Source organism: Ascaphus truei, unplaced genomic scaffold (genome assembly GCF_040206685.1).
Source record: "Ascaphus truei isolate aAscTru1 unplaced genomic scaffold, aAscTru1.hap1 HAP1_SCAFFOLD_356, whole genome shotgun sequence".
In the NCBI taxonomy this organism is placed as follows: domain Eukaryota; kingdom Metazoa; phylum Chordata; class Amphibia; order Anura; family Ascaphidae; genus Ascaphus; species Ascaphus truei.
This window is the reverse complement of record NW_027456574.1, coordinates 115,500-133,658: the sequence shown is the minus strand read 5'-3', so window position 1 is coordinate 133,658 and position 18,159 is coordinate 115,500. Positions and strand designations below refer to the sequence as shown.

Genomic DNA, 18,159 nt, shown 5'->3' with positions numbered 1-18,159 from the left:
GAGGTGGAGGGGGGAAGGTAACAGTAGGTGGGGGGAGGGTGACAGGAGGTGGAGGGGGGGTGACAGAAGGTGGAGGGGGGGTGACAGGAGGTGGAGGGGGGGGGTGACAGGAGGTGGAGGGGTGACAGGAGGTGGAGGGGGGCGAGGAGAGGTGGAGAGGGGGTGAGGAGAGGTGGAGGGGGGGTGAGGGGAGGTGGGGTGAGGGGAGGTCAAGGGGGGGTTAAGGGAGGTGAAGTGGGGAAGTTGAAAGGGGGAAAGGGAGAGGGGGAAGGGGGAATGGAAGAGGGGGGGAAGGGGGAGGGGGAAAGGGGAGGGGAGGAAGGGGGAAGGGGGGAGGAAGGGGAAAGGGGGGAAAGGGGGGAGGGGAGGGAGGAAGGGGAGGAGGGGGGAGGGAGGGGGGATGGGGGGGAGGGGAGGGGGTGAGGGATGGAGTGGAGGGGGGAGGGTGACGAGGTGAAGGGGTGGGGGGGAGGTGAGGGGGGGAGGGGGGAGGTTTGTGGGGGAGGGGGGAGGTGAGGGGGGTGAGGGGGGAGATGAGGGGGGGAGGTGAGGGGGAGAGGGGGTGGGGCAGTGAGGGGGGGGGAAGGGGGTGGGGAGGGGGGGAAGGGAGGGGGGGAGGTTGCCTGGGGAAGTGAGGGGGGTGCGGGAGGTGAGGGGGGGGGATGTAGGTGACAATTAATGTATCATGTGTCCGCTGGCTCCCCCTTCCCCCACTATCTGGCGTTCATCTGGCATTCGTCTGTCACCCCCCCCCCCCGAAACCATGCATGCGTCGGCCGCTCCCTCACCGCCTGCTCCCACGTGGATGTGAGGCGGGAGGCAGCGTGTTTGAAATTGTCGTGTCCGCTCCCACGCTTTCTCCCGGGCGCTCGATCCCCACTGACTGTAGCAGCCGGGGTGTGAGGCAGCGGGAGGCAATGCCGGAAGGAGGGGCAGAGACGCAGGGGCTGTTGCGCTGGGAGGGGAGGCACAGGGGTTGTTGCACTGGGAGGGGAGGCACAGGGGTTGTTGCGCTGGGAGGGGAGGCACAGGGGTTGTTGTGCTGGGAGGGGAGGTACAGGGGTTTGTGGCAGCGGGAGGCACAGGGGTTTGAGGTGGCGGCAGGGTTGTGCGCTGGGAGGGGAGGCGGTGGTTTAGTTACTTACCTGGGCGGGAGGTGATACATTCTGCAGAACCCCGTCCTTCATTCCCACCTCCCCTGCCTGTGTGTGTGTGTGTTAACCCACGCCGGCCAATGAGAGGTGTGCGGGGGCGGGCGGGCCAAAGGAGCCATCTCATTGGCCTGAGGCGGAGTGACGGGCCAAAGGTCCAATGTGATTGCCCCTAGGGACAGGACAGACAGGAAGACATACATACATACAACGGGTTGAGAAATATAGATATAGATATATATTTATATTTATATATATATATGCTAAGCGAGAGGGCGGACCCCGCATCCACAAGACTGATAAAGGTAACTAAATACTGACTGCAATAATATAGATACTTAATAGTATGTCAGTGGTGCTACCTGGGCCTAGTAATGTGTTAAACAGAAGAAGAGAAAGGAGCCCAAAATTATAGCACTCTAGTATACCATATGAGTATAAAAAAATACACAATTTATTTATTAACTGTCACAGAACAAATATAAAAGAAAGCATAGAATATTTAAAATCAGGCATAGATCCCCTGTAAGTAAAACATGGCAATCGCTCTCTAACATGCAAATCAATTAGGATACAATATCTCAGATGAGAAAATCACAACCCAATAGGGTCTCAAGCAAAGGGGGAGATTATACTACAAATGTAGCACATAGCTGCAGTATGGAGAAAATAGCTATATCCAACCTATCAAATCACCCACTACACAATTCATGGGAATAATATAAAATGGTCACTAGAAGGCTGAACACAGCAGTACAGCAATCAAAAGCTGTGGGTGAAGGACTGGGTTAAGCATACTCCAGAAACTGTCTGACATGAAACACATTCCACCTAGGCATGAAAAACACAGTGTCAAAGAAAAAGCATGGAGCAGCTGCTCAAAGTATAATTACGTGTCCCTAAGAGGGGACAGACCAGGGGATCCAGCCTACAGCACCCACTCCTACGCGTTTCGACCAGATGCCTTCAACTGGGAGCCTTGCCTGTATTTGTCTTTGTTGTTTGTCTAGTGTTTGTACTGTACCCATAGTAGCAGGTTGCACTATGTTTTATCTGTTGTTTGTTTAGTGTTTGTCCCTTTTGTCATCAGTTTGCACTATGATTTATCTTTCTGCTTGACTCCACATATCACGTCACATCCGGACGTGGCCACAACTTTGGAAGCACAAGACTAGAAGTGGATCTGTGTTTCCCGATTCAGCAAAGTGCTTCAGCGCGATGAAGGCGAAGTCTGCCAGCGATAGGAGCTTTAGCACAGGATTTACAGCATAGGAACGGCCTTTGGATGCAGGAGGTTTCAGGATAAGAAAAGCTTCAAGACAGCACAAGAAGGCCAAATAAGGGCAAGCACAGTTACATACAAGAAGATCTATGCTCCGCCACTTCCTGGGGGGAAGGGCTGACCTTAAATAGCATAGACAGCCAATAGGGGAAGAGCAGCACGGCAAGCAGCATCAAGATAAACAGGAGTCTGAGTTCAGAACCAGGCGATTCCAATAGCTGTTCAGGGAGAGCTTTGCCTGGAACCTCTATAGCCCTGTAAGGGTGAGTTCCAGCCAAACCCAGGACCGGATCCCTTCCCCTTTAGTACAATAGCAGTACCAGGCCACCGGATCTTGAGACATTCAGGTGAGACACTCCAGCTGGAGCGCACCCCACAACTCCCTCCCAATACACAAAAATACCCCCTGCAAATACAGACACCACTACAACCCCCAGAAACAAACACCACCACCCCCTAAATATAATTCTCCCTCAACAAATACAATTCCCCACCTCCACAAATACTTATTACCTCCCACAAATACACTGCCACACAAATACACTTACCACCACCCCTCCACAAGTACACTTACCACCCCCTCATAAATAAACTTACCACTCCCCCACAAATACACTTACCAACCCCCCAAAAAATACACTTACCACTCCCCTACAAATACACTTACCAACCCAACCCTCCCCCCTCCCCCACAAATACACTTAACCCTCTGTTCAGCTGCAGTTTCCTTGCGCCCAAAATGAACTTAAATAACACAGCATCTGTACACAGACACACACACACACATGTGATTTTATGTTGAACTGTACTAAATATTTTTTATTTGGATGCTTACTTTATTTTGTGTCTAAACAAACACAAAACAGTATATTTTAAAATGAGGGCTGAGTCAGACAAGAATAATAGGTCAAGCCAGAAACTGTATTAGCATTGGAAGCATTTCAAGATACACCGTGTGCATTAAACTGGTTCTATTTTTCACAGCTCAGACTTACAGTACACACGTCTAAAAGACCTGAAGAGTATTGTTCAGCTTATGGTTAGCAATGGATATCACTGGATCTGTAACGCTGACCATAGTCATCTGCATCTCCTGTCTGCTTTTCTACTCAGCTCTGAAGACACGGGGAAGGAGAGGAAATCTGCCCCCAGGACCGACACCTCTTCCATTCTTGGGGAATATATTACAGCTCAGGAGAGGGGAGCTGGTGGAGTCATTATTAGAGGTGAGTTGTGTTATATGGAGGAGTCAGGCAGGAATATTGTATAGTAGGTGCGTTTACCGGTATTAATGGTGTCCTCTGCCATTTGACCCCTAATGCCAGCAGCTGATGCTTTTTAACCACTGCACAAGTTCATTAATACACAAGCACATTGATGCACACATAGTACATACACCTTGACACACATAAAGAAAAATTATGCACAACCAGCACGCACATTAACACAATAATGCAAAACCAGCACACACATTAACACAATTATGCACACACACACGCTCTAAGGGGCAAAGATGGAGAACCTTATTAGAGCCACATAAATAATGTTCTTGCTCTTCCTGCACATACGTACATATAGAACGAAATACTCAGATAATAATATGTGCTTGTATAGCGCTGCTATATATACATAGCACTTTACAGAGACATTTTGCAGGCACAGGTCCCTGCCCCATGGAGCTTACAATCTATGTTTTGGTGCTTGAGGCACAGGGAGATAAAGTGACTTGCCCAAGGTCACAAGGAGCCAACAACAGGAATTGAACCATGTTCCCCTGCTTCAAACTCTGTGCTAGTCAGTGTCTTCACTCACTGAGTCACTCATTCTCCCATCTGAACATGCACACCCATTCTGCTGGCGTTGTAATTAGAATTGCCTACAGAGTAGCTACAACCCTTAATTCAGCAGAGTATTTCCATGAACTGTATAGTCCTCAATCACATTTGCTTAAAAAATATAATATACAAAAAAACAATAAAAAGAACTCACCAATAGCATTTCCTTAAAATGTTCTTATTTCTTATGGATTGCTGCCCAGATCCACTGCCTCCACCAGCAGGCTTTCAGACAGTACAGGAACAACAAGGGGCTGGATCAGCACTCAAAGAATATATGTAACAGAATAAAAGATAAAGCCAAAACTTACAGTATCAGTGAAATCCTCCATAAGGATGAAAAAATTATCCATACGGATTGCACAATGAAAGTGAATAGAGTCCAGCTACACTGTACTATAAGATTTTGCTGTATCTTTTATTCTTTAACATACACTCTTTGAGTGCCGATCCAATGGGTCCCTACCCTGCAGAGGTTACAATCTAATTTTGCCGCTCTTTGACAATGTTATTACAGTTGAGTGAAACCTATGGCAGTGTGTTTACGGTCTACTTGGGGATGCGGCGAGTGGTGGTGCTGAAAGGTTACCAAACGGTGAAAGAAGCCCTGGTGCATCAAGCGGATGATTTCAGTGGTCGAGGTGAAATTCCCACCATAGACAGAACCTACAAAAACTATGGTAAGAAATCAGCCTCAACCCCAATGATTAAACATCACCTAGTAGTGGATAGTTCCAGTAGGTGTATTGGTCCTTGAGATATGTGAGTTTGTTGTAACTTGTGTCACCTATTAATGGAGCGACAAAGAAGAGACCTGTGAGATTTGGGAAGCTCAGCACACATGAAAAAGAGACCTGTGAGATTTTGGAAAAATTTATGAAGAAGAGACCTGTGGGACATAAAAAGTCCTGTACATATGGAGACCAGATGCGTGAGGTTTGGAATCCTCTGAACCAGGAGTGGGAAAACTGTGGTCTAAGGGGTGGTTACCTGCGGCCCACGGTGCATTTTGGGGTTTGGTGGCGTCTGCAGCAGGGAGGGCAAAGGAGGAAGCGGGGGCAGGAGCAGAGCAAGCAGGTGGGGATAGAGAGACGATGAGAGACATGCAGGTGGGGTGAGAGAGAAGAGGGAGAGAGATGCCGGGGGGGGGGAAGATAGAGAAGAAGGAGAGAGAAGAGTGAGAGAAATTCAGGTGGGGAGAGAGAGAATAGGGAGAGATATGCAGGTGGGGAGAGAGAGAAGAGAGAGATATGCAGTTGGGCAGAGAGAGGAGTGATAGAGATGCAGGTGTGGAGAGGGAGTGAGAGAGGAGCTTGTGGGTGAGAAGATGGTGAGGAGGGAAGCATGCGGGGAGAAGCTGGTGAGGAGGGGAGAATGCAGGAGAGAAGCTGGTGAAGATGGAAATATGTGGGTGAGAAGCTGGTGAGGAGGGGAGCATCTTGGGGAGAAGCTGGTGAGGAGGGGAGCATGTGGGTGAGAAGCTGGTGAGGAGGGGAGCATGCGGGGGAGAAGATGGTGAGGAGAAGAGCATGCGGGTTAGAAGCTGGTGAGGAAAAGAGCATGCGGGTTAGAAGCTGGTGAGGAGAGGAATATGTGGGTGAGAAGCTGGTGAAGAGGTGAGCATGTGGGTGAGAAGCTGGTGAGGAGGGGAGCATGTGGGTGAGAAGCTGGTGAAGAGGGGAACATGTGGTTGAGAAGCTGCTGAGCAGGGGAGCATGTGGGGGGGAGGGGAGGATGTGGGGGAGAATCTGGTGAAGAGGGGAGCATGTGAGGGAGAATCTTGTGAGGAGGGGAGCTTTGGTTAGCTCTGGAGGCCAAAAACTTAATGTAGATTCTACATTTGGCCACGAGGGACCCTTCGCCGCAGCTGCTGGACACTCAGCTGCCGGCTGTATCGCCAATAAAATAAGTTAGCTAGCGGTCAAGTTTGGGGAATAAGGAGAGGGGTGTCACGGTAGCTTATGACAAGATATAATGAACACCAAATATCTGGGTTGAACTGAACGAGGCTTAGATATAATAAAATATAATTTATTCCTTAAATAAGGTGAACACATCAATATAGTACAATTAACAGACAAGAAGATAACACTTACTCAGGGTTTGGGGATGGAGAAGTATCCAATAGCAATTCTCCAACAGTCCAGTGACTTTCAAGATGGTATCAGAAGCATAGCTCCAGCACAACTCCAGCAATCCAGTGACATTCAAGATGGTATCAGAAGCTCAACTAAAAACTGTAGGGTTGACATAGTTTATATACCTGTGCAACCCTATTCTTAACATTGAACACAGCCTATTGGTGAACAATTATCTAACATGGAGACTAACAGACTAATCCATGCCCTCAGGTAACAGAGTTTGTTGATTGACTAATACTTAATCCCTAGACATTGGGTAACAATCAAGGCAGTTACTTTTTGATCACCGTGCTTAGGCTACTCAGCCATCTGGCCTTCATGACCTATTAGCCTAGCAAATGGCGTCTGCAATTTCAGAACAGATTCAAAAATAAAATACATATACACTTTAATATCTACACATATTAATAAGTGCCATTCTGGTGGACTCAGTGGGTCGACCTTTGCCAGTTTTTAATGCCTACAGTGACTCCACATATTGGCCAAATATGAACTCTCTGCGACCTCCCGAACTGGAGATACAGAAATGCACTTTAAAACATTAAAATACATTCTTATAATGAAAACATGGGAACAGGGGAACATACATTTTCAAGGTATAACAAGGTGCAAACCTCATCCCTTGACCGCAGTCCAGTTAACCCCTTGTCTCTCTGGTGAGGTCAGGGGATGGCCATGTGGGGTGCAAACCCTTTAATACCAGGCCACCCCCTTTCTCCCTCTAAACCTCCCCTTCTTAATGGGTGACCTGTGTCCCACTGGCCCTAACGGGGAGTGGGGCACTGCTGGCACCCTTAACGAACTCAGTCTCAGAGGGATAGTCCTGACATGAAAGTCCATCAGCATTGCTGTTTTCACTACCCTTTTTGTGCTGAATAGTAAACTCAAACTCTTGCAAGGCCAAGCTCCACCTTAGCAACTTGGCATTCTCCCCTGATGCCCTCTGAAACCAACTCAGGGGGTTGTGGTCTGTGAGGACCGTGAAAGCCCTTCCACACACATAGGGCTGGAGTTTTTTTAGTGCCCACACAATGGCCAAGCACTCTTTCTCAATGGTGGCATAGGCCACCTCTCTGGGGAGTAGTTTTCGGCTGAGGTACACAACAGGGTGCTCTCTACCGTCGTCCCCCACTTGGCTCAACAAGCCCCAATGCCATAGTCCGAGGCATCAGTATGTATGAGGAAATGTTTGGTATAGTCTGGGGCAGCCAGAATGGGGGCCCTAGCAAGCGCAGTTTTCAGTGCCTGGAAAGCAGTTTCACAGGCAGGAGTCTAGGTGATAAGCGCAGGCTGTTGCTTTTTAGTCAAATCAGTCAGGGGTTTGGCCACGGCGCTGTACTGTGGGACAAACTTCCTATAGTACCCTGCGGTGCCCAAAAATGCCATGGCCTGTTTCTTGGTTTTTGGAACAGGCCACTGAACTATGGCTTCTACCTTGGCTGGCTCTGGTTTGAGGTGCCCTCCACCCACCCTGTGCCCTAAGTACAGGACCTCTGCCATCCCTACCATACACTTAGTGGGTTTCAAGGTAAGCCCAGCCTCCCTGATCCTATCTAGCACCGCAGCTACATGTCCTAAATGGGAGTCCTAGGAATTACTAAAGTAGCAATGTCATCTAAGTAAGCTCTGGCATAGCTCTGCATCCCTCCCAGTAACCTATTGACCAGGCGTTGGAAGGTAGCCGGGGCATTCTTCATCCCAAATGGCATCACGAAAAACTCATAGAGGCCACTTGGAGTGATGAATGCTGACTTCTCCCTAGCCTCCAGGGTCAGTGGGATTTGCCAATAGCCTTTGCTCAAATCCATAGTGGTCAGATACCTTGCTCCCGCGAGTTCATCCAGTAACTCATCCATGCGGGGCATGGGGTAGGCATCTGACACCGTCCCAGCGTTGAGCAAGTGGTAGTCCACACAAAACCGGGTGGTCTTGTCCTTCTTAGGGACTAGAACTACCGGGCTTGCCCAAGGACTCTGGGATGGAGTAATAACCCCTAGGGTCAGCATCTCCTCTATCTCCCTCTCCATACTTGTCTTGACCTCTGCTGACACTCTATAAGCATGCTTATGCACAGGCTGCAGAACCCCTGTGTGCACTGGGTGTTTTGTGAGATGTGTGGTCCCTGGCATGTCAGTGAAGAGGGCCCTATACTTAGCTAGCATGTCCCTGGCTTCTCCCTTCTGCCTAGCACTCAACTGTGCCCCTATCTCCACCTGCTCCACAGTGTTTCCCTGCCTAGCATCCCCTAGGAGATCAGGCAGAGCATTGCTCGCCGGATCCTCCAGCAGTGGGCTACAAATGGCCATTACTGCTCCCATACTCGGTGGCTTGTACTCTTTCAACATGTTAATGTGATATGTCTTGTGCCTCTCAGGCTCTAACTGTACAACATAGTTGCACTCATTCACCTTTCGGATGACCGGGTACGGTCCCGACCAGGCAGCCATTAACTTGTTCTCCCGAGTGGGTTTGAGAACAAGCACCTGCTGTCCTGGGATGAATTCTCTGCTACGGGCATGCCAGTCATACCATTGCTTCTGCTTGGTCTGAGCGGCCCTGAGGTGGTCCTGGGCCAACCCCATGAGCATCTCTAACCGGTCTCGGAGATCTACTACATAGTGGATCACTGAAGCATCAGTAGCAGTAGTCTCCCCTTCCCATCCCTCACGGAATAGGTCCAGAGGTCCACGTACCCTGCGGCCATATAGTAGCTCGAAGGGGGAGAAGCCTGTAGATTCTTGCGGTACCTCTCGGTATGCAAACAGCAAGTGCTGCAGGTGAATCTCCCAGTCTTTCCCCTCCGGCACTATTAAGGTCCGAAGCATCTGCTTCAGGGTACCGTTAAACCTCTCACATAATCCGTTTGTCTGGGGGTGGTAAGGGGTAGTGCGCCGGTGCTGTACACTGCATGCCTCCCAGAGACAATGTAACAGTTCACTCATGAACTGCGACCCCTGATCGGTTAGGACCTAACTAGGGAATCCTACCCTGGAAAAAATGTTCAGCAAAGCTGCTGCCACTGTCTTGGCATCTATGTTGCCAAGCGCTACCACCTCAGGGTACCGGGTGGCCAAATCCACCACCGTGAGGATGTAGCGCTTCCCTGACCTGCTAGGAATCATAAGGGGTCCTATAAGATCCATCGCTACTTTCTGGAAGGGTTCCCCTATTATCGGTAGGGGTTTCAGGGGTGCCTTCACACGGTCGCCCGCCTTACCCACTCGCTGGCAGGCATCACAAGAGCAGCAGAAATTGCCCACATCTCGAGATGCCCCCGGCCAGTAGTAACGCTGTAATAACCGGGCTCGCGTTCTGTTGACACCCTGATGTCCCGCTAACGGAATAGAGTGAGCTACTCATAACAATTGCTGTCGGTACCCCTGGGGCACTACTAGCTGTCGCTTACCGGTCAATCCCTCCTCTATCCCAGAGTTCCCTTCTTCTCTATACAGGAGTCCCTTATACCATAGGCAGCGCTCAGTGCCCTCCCCTGCCTGAGATTCGGACGCCCGAATTCTCACGCCGGCCAGGGTAGGGTCTGCCTTTACTGCCTCCCTAAACTGGGCTCCTAATTCTGGCCACCCCCCAGTCATGTCATTGTCCGGAGAATAGGGAAGGGTGAGGGGAAACAGTAAGTCAGTCTGTGGTTGCAACTGATCCTGGCTTACCTCCCCGGGCTCCTCTGCGCCCTCCGCTAACGTTGGTCCCAAAGGCAGGGAGACTGGCGCCGCCGCCATTGCCGCTGTCTGGTTCTGGGTAACCGCCGCCACTGCAGCGGGTTTGGGCACTCGGTCGTAGGTGCAGGTCATCGGACCCAGATCATTGCCAAGAAGAACATCGGCATCTAAACCGGGTAAAACCCACACCTCCCGCACACCCTGGCCCTCCCCCAATCCAAAAAGATTCTGGCCACTTGCAGGAAACATGGCTCTCCGTCGGCCACAGTGATCTGTATCCCAGGGCCTGGGATCAATTCCTCTGGCCGGACCATATCAGGTCGGACCAGGGTCACTGCAGCTCCTGAATCCAGCAAGCCAACAGCTTGCCGGTCACCGACTGTGACCGGGGTGAGATGTCTGCTCCGGCCGTCCACCTGCTGCAGGTCCGCACTGAGATGTCCTTCGCTCCTGGCTGTTGGCACCGATGAAACTGGGACAGGTGCTGCATGGGACGTCTCGCTGGGCGTTGTCTCCAGGACCGGTCCGGAGTCTGTGGTGGAAGCCACCCGCACGCGGGCTACCGGCTTCGCAGCTGGAGTGCGTTGCCCCTGATGGGGTCCGCTGGAACGCCGGGGTTCCAGGCAATCTGGTCTGATGTGACCAGGGCGTTGCAGTTGTAGCACCGGCGCTCATGCCGGAGCTCCCCCGCCTTCGGTGGACTGCTGCCCGCAGGCGGCCTCTGAGTCCATTGGGGGGTATTGGCAGACTTTCTGGCCGGTGCCGCCGCCACCGCCGCCTTGGCTACTGTTTTGGCGGTCATCAGGGCTTGGCTGGCCACATAGTCGTCTGCAAGTCTCGCCGCCTCCAGGTAAGTCTTGGGCTTCTTGTCGTACACCCAAGCCCTCACCGCCGGCGGGCACTGCTCCATGAGCTGCTCCTGAAAGATGAGGTCGAGCAGGCGTTGGTAAGTCCGTGCCTCATAGCCCTCCACCCAGCGTATCCCGTATAAAGCATGCGGGTCACGTAGGTAACATAGGACTCCTGGGGCTGCCTCTCCTCCTGCCGGAATTTACCCCAGTAGGCTTCAGGGGTAAAACCGTACTGAAACAATAACAGTTCTTTCAGGTGTTCGTAGTCATCAGCATACTCATCTGGAAGCGCCATCATTGTCTGCTTAGCCAAGCCGGACAGAAAGGGGTCCAAACGTGCAACCCTATGCTGGGGAAGCACTTTGTACCGCCGGCACTGCGTTTCAAAGTTCTTTAAGAAACTGTCAATCTGGTCAGTGCCTTCCACGAACTTGGTGAGACTGTGCTGGTCCAGCTTGAGTTCATCTGTGTTGGGTTTGACAGGGGGGGCAATAAGCGGGTCTATTCACTGCCATAGTGATAAACTGCCGCCGCTCCTCCGGTGTCCCTCTGTCTCCCCACGCAGTAATCAGTGCCAACATTTCAGGGGTGAACGGACTGGTAGCCGCAGCAACAAGTACCCCTCCTGTTGCACTGCTCCCGGGAGGTGCACTTGTTCCCTCCCTGAGATTCCGCCGCCCCGGCACTGGGTTCCTTCCCTGATCTCTGGGTGGCTGTATAAAGGCAAGCTGAGCTGTATACTGAGGCTCTGCAAGCCTGGCTTCATAGTCACCATTTGCATCAACCATGTCTGCGACCTCCTGGTTCTCATAGGGCAGTCCATATTCACGGCACTTGTCCTTCAGCTGAGCTCGGGTCCACATGTTGAATGAGCCTTCAGCTGAGCTCATGGTTCAGTCACAGCAGTGAGGTGGTGTTCAACTTGTGTTAACTGTTGCACTACTGCGTGTTCAATATCTTTAGTCCCAGGAACTTGCAATTACGATCAAGTTCCTAATATGTTACAGTATCCCGCAGTATACTGTAACACAGGTCCAGTTCAAACCCGCCGCTTGCCACCAGTTAATTATAGAGCTTGTCACGGTAGCTTATGACAAGATATAATGAACACCAAATATCTGGGTTGAACTGAACGAGGCTTAGATATAATAAAATATAATTTATTCCTTAAATAAGGTGAACACATCAATAAAGTACAATTAACAGACAAGAAGATAACACTTACTCAGGGTTGGGGGATGGAGAAGTATCCAATAGCAATTCTCCAACAGTCCAGTGACTTTCAAGATGGTATCAGAAGCATAACTCCAGCACAACTCCAGCAATCCAGTGACATTCAAGATGGTATCAGAAGCTCAACTAAAAACTGTAGGGTTGACACAGTTTATATACCTGTGCAACCCTATTCTTAACATTGAACACAGCCTATTGGTGAACAATTCTCTAACGTGGAGACTAACAGACTAACAGACTAATCCATGCCCTCAGGTAACAGAGTTTGTTGATTGACTAATACTTAATCCCTAGACATTGGGTAACAATCAAGGCAGTTACTTTTTGATCACCGTGCTTAGGCTACTCAGCCATCTGGCCTTCATGACATATTAGCCTAGCAAATGGCATCTGCATTTTCAGAACAGATCCAAAAATAAAATACATATACACTTTAATATCTACACATATTAATAAGTGCCATTCTGGTGGACTCAGTGGGTCGACCTTTGCCAGTTTTTAATGCCTACAGTGACTCCACATATTGGCCAAATATGAACTCTCTGCGACCTCTCGAACTGGAGATACAGAAATGCACTTGAAAACATTAAAATATATGCTTATAATGAAAACATGGGAACAGGGGAACATACATTTTCAAGGTATAACAAGGTGCAAACCTCATCCCTGGACCGCAGTCCAGTTAACCCCCTGTCTCTCTGGTGAGGTCAGGGGATGGCCATATGGGGTGCAACCCCTTTAATACCGGGCCACCCCCTTTCACTCTCTACAAGGGTGTTTTAGCGTAAGTGGTTAGGATAAGGGGTTTTAGGGTAAGGGGTTTTAGGGTAAGGGGTTGCGTTAGTACTAGTGGTAAACATTAGGGATTTTTACGGTAAGGGATAAGGTTAGTGTCTTACCTTTGCGGCAAAGGGGCCAGTGGAGAGATGTCACTGCGGCAAGGTAAGTGGCGGTTAAACGGCAACTGCAACCTGGTCGCGGCAAAACGACTGCAACGAAATGTCAAAGACCGGGAAACCTCTAAAAAAAGAGACCTGTAAGGTTTATAAAACAATGTACACGTGTAGCCCCCTGTCCCAATGTGTCAGGGCGACTATGTGTGCTGCTATACCTGTGTGACAAACAGGAGGCCTGTTGGGGAGCCTAAGGTGTGTGTATCAGTATCTACTAACAGCGCCTCCACCTGAGAGGGATCCTTATGCGGTAGGATGGCCCCTCCCAAGACAATATGCCCAGTAATACACACACAAATTATGGGTAACAGTATTTTTGGAAGGTACTAAACAATAACCATGAACAGTGTTCGACAAACCTATACATTTGCTCGCCCCGGGCGAGTGGATTTAACCCCCGGGCGAGTAAATATTGGCCCAAGCAGCACACGTTTGGTACTAGGTGGCGAGTAGATTTTTTTGTGTGGCGAGTAGATTTTTTGGTGATTTGTCAACCACTGACCATGAACACACAATATACATGTACAGTATACCCGTGGTGTATTCCCCACAGTACTTGGGTGCAGGGGCACCAGTGTCTCAGTGTCCAAGCCATGAAGGCCTTTCCCACCCTGTAGCAGAACGGCCTGTAGCCGAGGTCAGGGAACAGTGTGTTCAGGGTAAATGAAAACGTTCAGTGGCTTTATTTCTCCACAGCAACATAACATGTCGGTACACTGTCCCTTTAAACAAACAAATCCTGCTCCACATTGGGAGAAACTGACTAACACAGCAGGCCTAGCTAGCAGGCTGGCTGGCTAAAACAGAACCAAACCGTAAGAGTCTTTTAAGCAGTTAGAAAAACAAATGAAAAAGTCTTACTTTGGTTGCAGTAAGAAGTTTGATGTATCTGTCTGGCTAGCAGCACATATATCCGTGTGCTCTGGTCTGAGAGAGCCAGCTACTGCCAGTCACAAGATCCTTTTCTACCTTCCTGGCTAACAGGTATCAGCTTACACCCTGAGTTAACCCTTATGAGTGCTGGATGAAGCACTCAGACATATGTCTCCCAGGCATATCTGATAGGAGTTGACTTCACTCTGTCACATACATCCCCTGTTTGTGTGTGGCTAGTGTCCCACATGGCTGAAGCCCGACCCTCCACTCCTTCTCTTGACAAAAAATCAGCATTTCCATGGTCCTTTCCAGGTCTATGCTGAATATCAAAAGAGAAGGGTTGGAAGGCCATATACCACCTGGTCAACCTTGAGTTTGTGTCCTTCATGGTGTTTAACCATTTCAAGGGCGCATGGTCAGTGACCAGGGTGAAGTGTACTCCGGCGACATAATGTCTCAAGGCCTCAATTGCCCATTTTACAGTGAGGCACTCCTTCTCAATGACGGAATACCTTACTTCCCTTGGGAACAGCTTCTGGCTGATGAACAGTATGGGGTGTTCAACACCATCAAATTGCTGGGACAGCACTGCTCCCAGTCCTACCTCTGACGCATCCGTCTGGATGATGAAGGGCTCTTTAAAATCTGGGCTCCGAAGAGCGGGGCCCTCTGACAGGCACTTTTTAAGCATGTCAAAGGCGTCTTGGCACTCCCAAGACCATTTAACTTGGGTCGGGGCACTCTTTTTTGTCAGATCTGTTAGGGGTGCAGAAATTTCTGAAAAATTGGGGATAAACCGCCTGTAATACCATGCTAACCCCAAAAGGGCGCGGACCTGTGTCTTTGTCTGTGGGGTGGGGACTTCCTTTATGGCGGCCACCTTGCTAGCTAGTGGCCTTACTATCCCTCCCCCAATGGCATAGCCCAAGTATTTTGTAGTGGATTTACCCAGGGCACATTTTTTTGGATTTGCAGTGAGCCCTGCTTCTCTTAAGGACGTTAGGACTGCCCTTAACCTTTTTATATGAGACTGCCAGTGTCTGCTATAGATGACAATGTCATCCAAGTAGGCCGCGGCACATGCCCTATGGGGTCGAAGTACCTTGTCCATTAACCTTTGGAACGTGGCTGGAGCCCCATGTAACCCAAATGGCATAGTGACGAATTGGTATAAACCGAGAGGGGTGGCGAAGGCAGTTTTGCATTTGGATTCTTCCGCTAGAGGTATCTGCCAATATCCTTTCGTGAGATCTAGGGTGGAGATATACTCTGCTTTACCAAGCGAGTCAAGCAATTCATCCACCCTAGGCATTGGGTATGCATCAAATCTGGATACAGCATTTACCTTTCGCAGATCCACGCAAAACCTCACCTTCCCATCTGGTTTAGGGACCAACTCGATAGGGCTACACCATTCGCTGTGGGACTCCTCGATCACGCCCAATTCCAACATGTCTATTATCTTCCTCTCTACCAGGTCTTTTCAGCCCTCTGGCAATCTATAGGGACGGGACCATACTTTTACGCCAGGTTCTGTCTCAATCCTATGGGACACTAAATCAGTCTGCCCTGGCAGCTCCGAAAAAACATCTGGGAACTGGTCACATAATTCTAGTAGGTCTGACGTTTGTTCTGTTGTTAACTGCCCTCCCATGGAACCTGATGGTCATTGTACGTACTACCCTTTGGAAGCTGTGGACCCAAATCCGTCTCTCCTTCCCGAGGGTGAATGAACAGCGATCTCATCTTTTTCCAGGGTTTCAGGAGGTTCACGTGGTAGATTTGTTTACCCTTCCTGGACCCTGGTTGAGAGATCTCATAGTTCACCTCCCCGGTGCGGCGGAGAACTTGGAAAGGACCCTGCCACTTCGCAAGGAGTTTACTCTCTGATGTTGGTAGTAGTAGCATCACTTGGTCCCCAGGTTGGAAGACCGTCAAGCGAGCATTTTGGTTGTACTGCCTCTCTTGACGTTCTTGAGCAGATTTGAGGTTTTCCTTAGCAAACCGACCTATCATGTCTAGGCGGTTTCTAAGGTCTATGACATACTGAAGAGTATTCTTGGAGGGGGAGGGCTCCTCCTCCCAGGATTCCTTCAGTAGGTCAAGAATACCCCGAGGTTGGCGTCCATATAGGAGCTCAAACGGGGAGAAGCCTGTGGATGATTGGGGAACTTCTCGTACCGCAAACAACAGGAAAGGAAGAAGTTCATCCCAAGCTCGCTTTTCAATGTCCACAAAATTCCTAATCATGGTTTTTAAAGTACGGTTAAACCTCTCTACCAATCCATCAGTCTGAGGATGGTAGTCTGAGGTCCGGACGGATTTTACCTCCAATAACTTCAGGACATCCTGCATTAATTTTGCCATGAAATTTGTTCCCTGGTCAGTTAACATTACTTGGGGAAGTCCTACCCTAGAGAACAGTTCTAACAGCCTGTGAGCAACCTGTTTAGCAGTGACTGATCTCAGAGGGAAGGCCTCAGGATATCTGGTGGCATAATCTACAACAACGAGTATAAATTTATGTCCCTTCGCAGAGGGTTCTAAAGGTCCAACCAGATCTACCCCAATTCTCTCGAATGGGACGGCTACCAAGGGTAGAGGGACCAAGGGAGCCGGCTTCTGTCCCTTTTGGCTAGTTAACTGGCATTCAGGACATGTCTCACATAGTTTCATGATGTCACCATGTATGCCTGGCCAGTAAAACCGGGACGAGATGCGGTCCGTGGTCTTATCTCTGCCCAAATGACCACCCCATGGGAGAGTATAGGCTAGGGTGAACACTGTTTAAATCAACCCCTTAGGGACTAGCATCTGTCGAATGACCTCCCCTGTTTGTGTAACCTTATTCACACGATATAGGATGTCATTCAACAGTTCAAAATGTGGAAACACTCATACACCTTGTTCATCCATTATCTTGTTGTTTACCTGTACCACCTTCTCATATTGTCTAGCCAGAGCTGGGTCTTCCCTCTGCCTCTGACGGAAGTCAGGAAGATCCAGGTCTGGCAAAATTCCCGTATCTATCTGTTCCCCACCCTGGTCATCCCCGGCCATGACCTGCAGTCTTTTGGGCTGACTAATGTTACCAAGAGTCCCAGCCTTTTTTAACCAGTCATCTTTTTCCGCATGTCTCTGTTTACGTGTCTTTTGGACGTGGTGTCTACGGGGGAAAATCTCTGGGGAAAAAAGAAACAAGTCTCCGGGCTTCTCCGGTACCAGAGAAGTAGGCTCCGTAGGAGTACAGTAGGGGCCAACAATGTTTCAAAGTAGGGCCAGTCTCGGCCAAGTAGAACAGGAGCAGGTAGCCAGGGAGCAACTCCCACTAGCAGGCTAGCCTCTTGATCCTGGATACGCAGTAAAACGTTCGCCGTCGGGTATCTCTTTGTATCCCCATGGATACATTCGATATTCCAAGGAGAGTCATAGGATAGTCTGTTGCTTGGAATTAGGCCCTCTAGGATCAGGGTTTTTCCAGATCCCGAGTCCAGCATGGCTTTTACTATTTTCCCCTCCAGAGATGCTGGGACTACCCACGGATTGTGGTCCCCTCTGAGGCAAGCTGTGGCAGTGGTTCTGCCATATGAACAGTCCATCTCCTCATCTCCAGAGGCCGCAAACTCGGTCGTCAGCGGAAGCTCTCGACGGGGTTCGGTGTTTGGACCTCTCCGCTGTTGGATGGGATCCTCCCTTCTGGTTGGTGGGGGTACCCTCTCCACCGGATGGGTGACAGGAGTCCAGGTTCTCAGGGAATACTGTGGGTTGCGGCCTCCCTTGAGTGATCCAATGGGCTCGGACCCGGGACGGGCGTCTCTGTGGGAGTTTGTACCAGGAACCCTCCGAGATGGGAAAGGTTCTTCCGATCAGGTTGACTGGATCTCCCGAGCTGGCGTGTTGTAGACCCCTCGATTGTCTGCTCTCCTGCCTCTAGCATCACCGGAAGCAACTGGTGTTTGCACAGACCATTCCCAGCTATCCTCTTGGGTGTCGTCGCCAAGGAAGTTTTCCGCCAAGCTGACCGCTGAATCCAGGGAAAATGCAGCGTGCCTTTTTACCCAGGAGCGGGAGGAGGGGGCAGTATCTGTATGAACTGCTCGAGCACAAACTGTTCAAGGATCTCTGTCTTGGTATGCTTCTCTGGTTGTATCCACCTGGTA

General features: G+C 50.0%; 1 protein-coding gene across 4 annotated transcripts in view; it reads left to right on the top strand.

Annotated features, from left to right (window-relative positions):
• Positions 1–2,314: 2,314 nt before the first annotated feature.
• Positions 2,315–18,159, top strand: part of LOC142483682 (cytochrome P450 2A4-like) — a 108,156-nt gene continuing 92,311 nt past the window's right edge. The window contains exons 1-3 of one of the 4 annotated variants that reach the window (XM_075583702.1): positions 2,315–2,780; positions 3,418–3,659; positions 4,786–4,948. In XM_075583702.1, coding sequence (XP_075439817.1) covers positions 3,480–3,659; positions 4,786–4,948 — 343 coding nt within the window. In that variant the 5' untranslated portion in view covers positions 2,315–2,780; positions 3,418–3,479. The remainder of the gene's footprint in view (positions 2,781–3,417; positions 3,660–4,785; positions 4,949–18,159) is intronic. The other 3 variants (XM_075583700.1, XM_075583699.1, XM_075583701.1) reach the window with 3 other exon arrangements.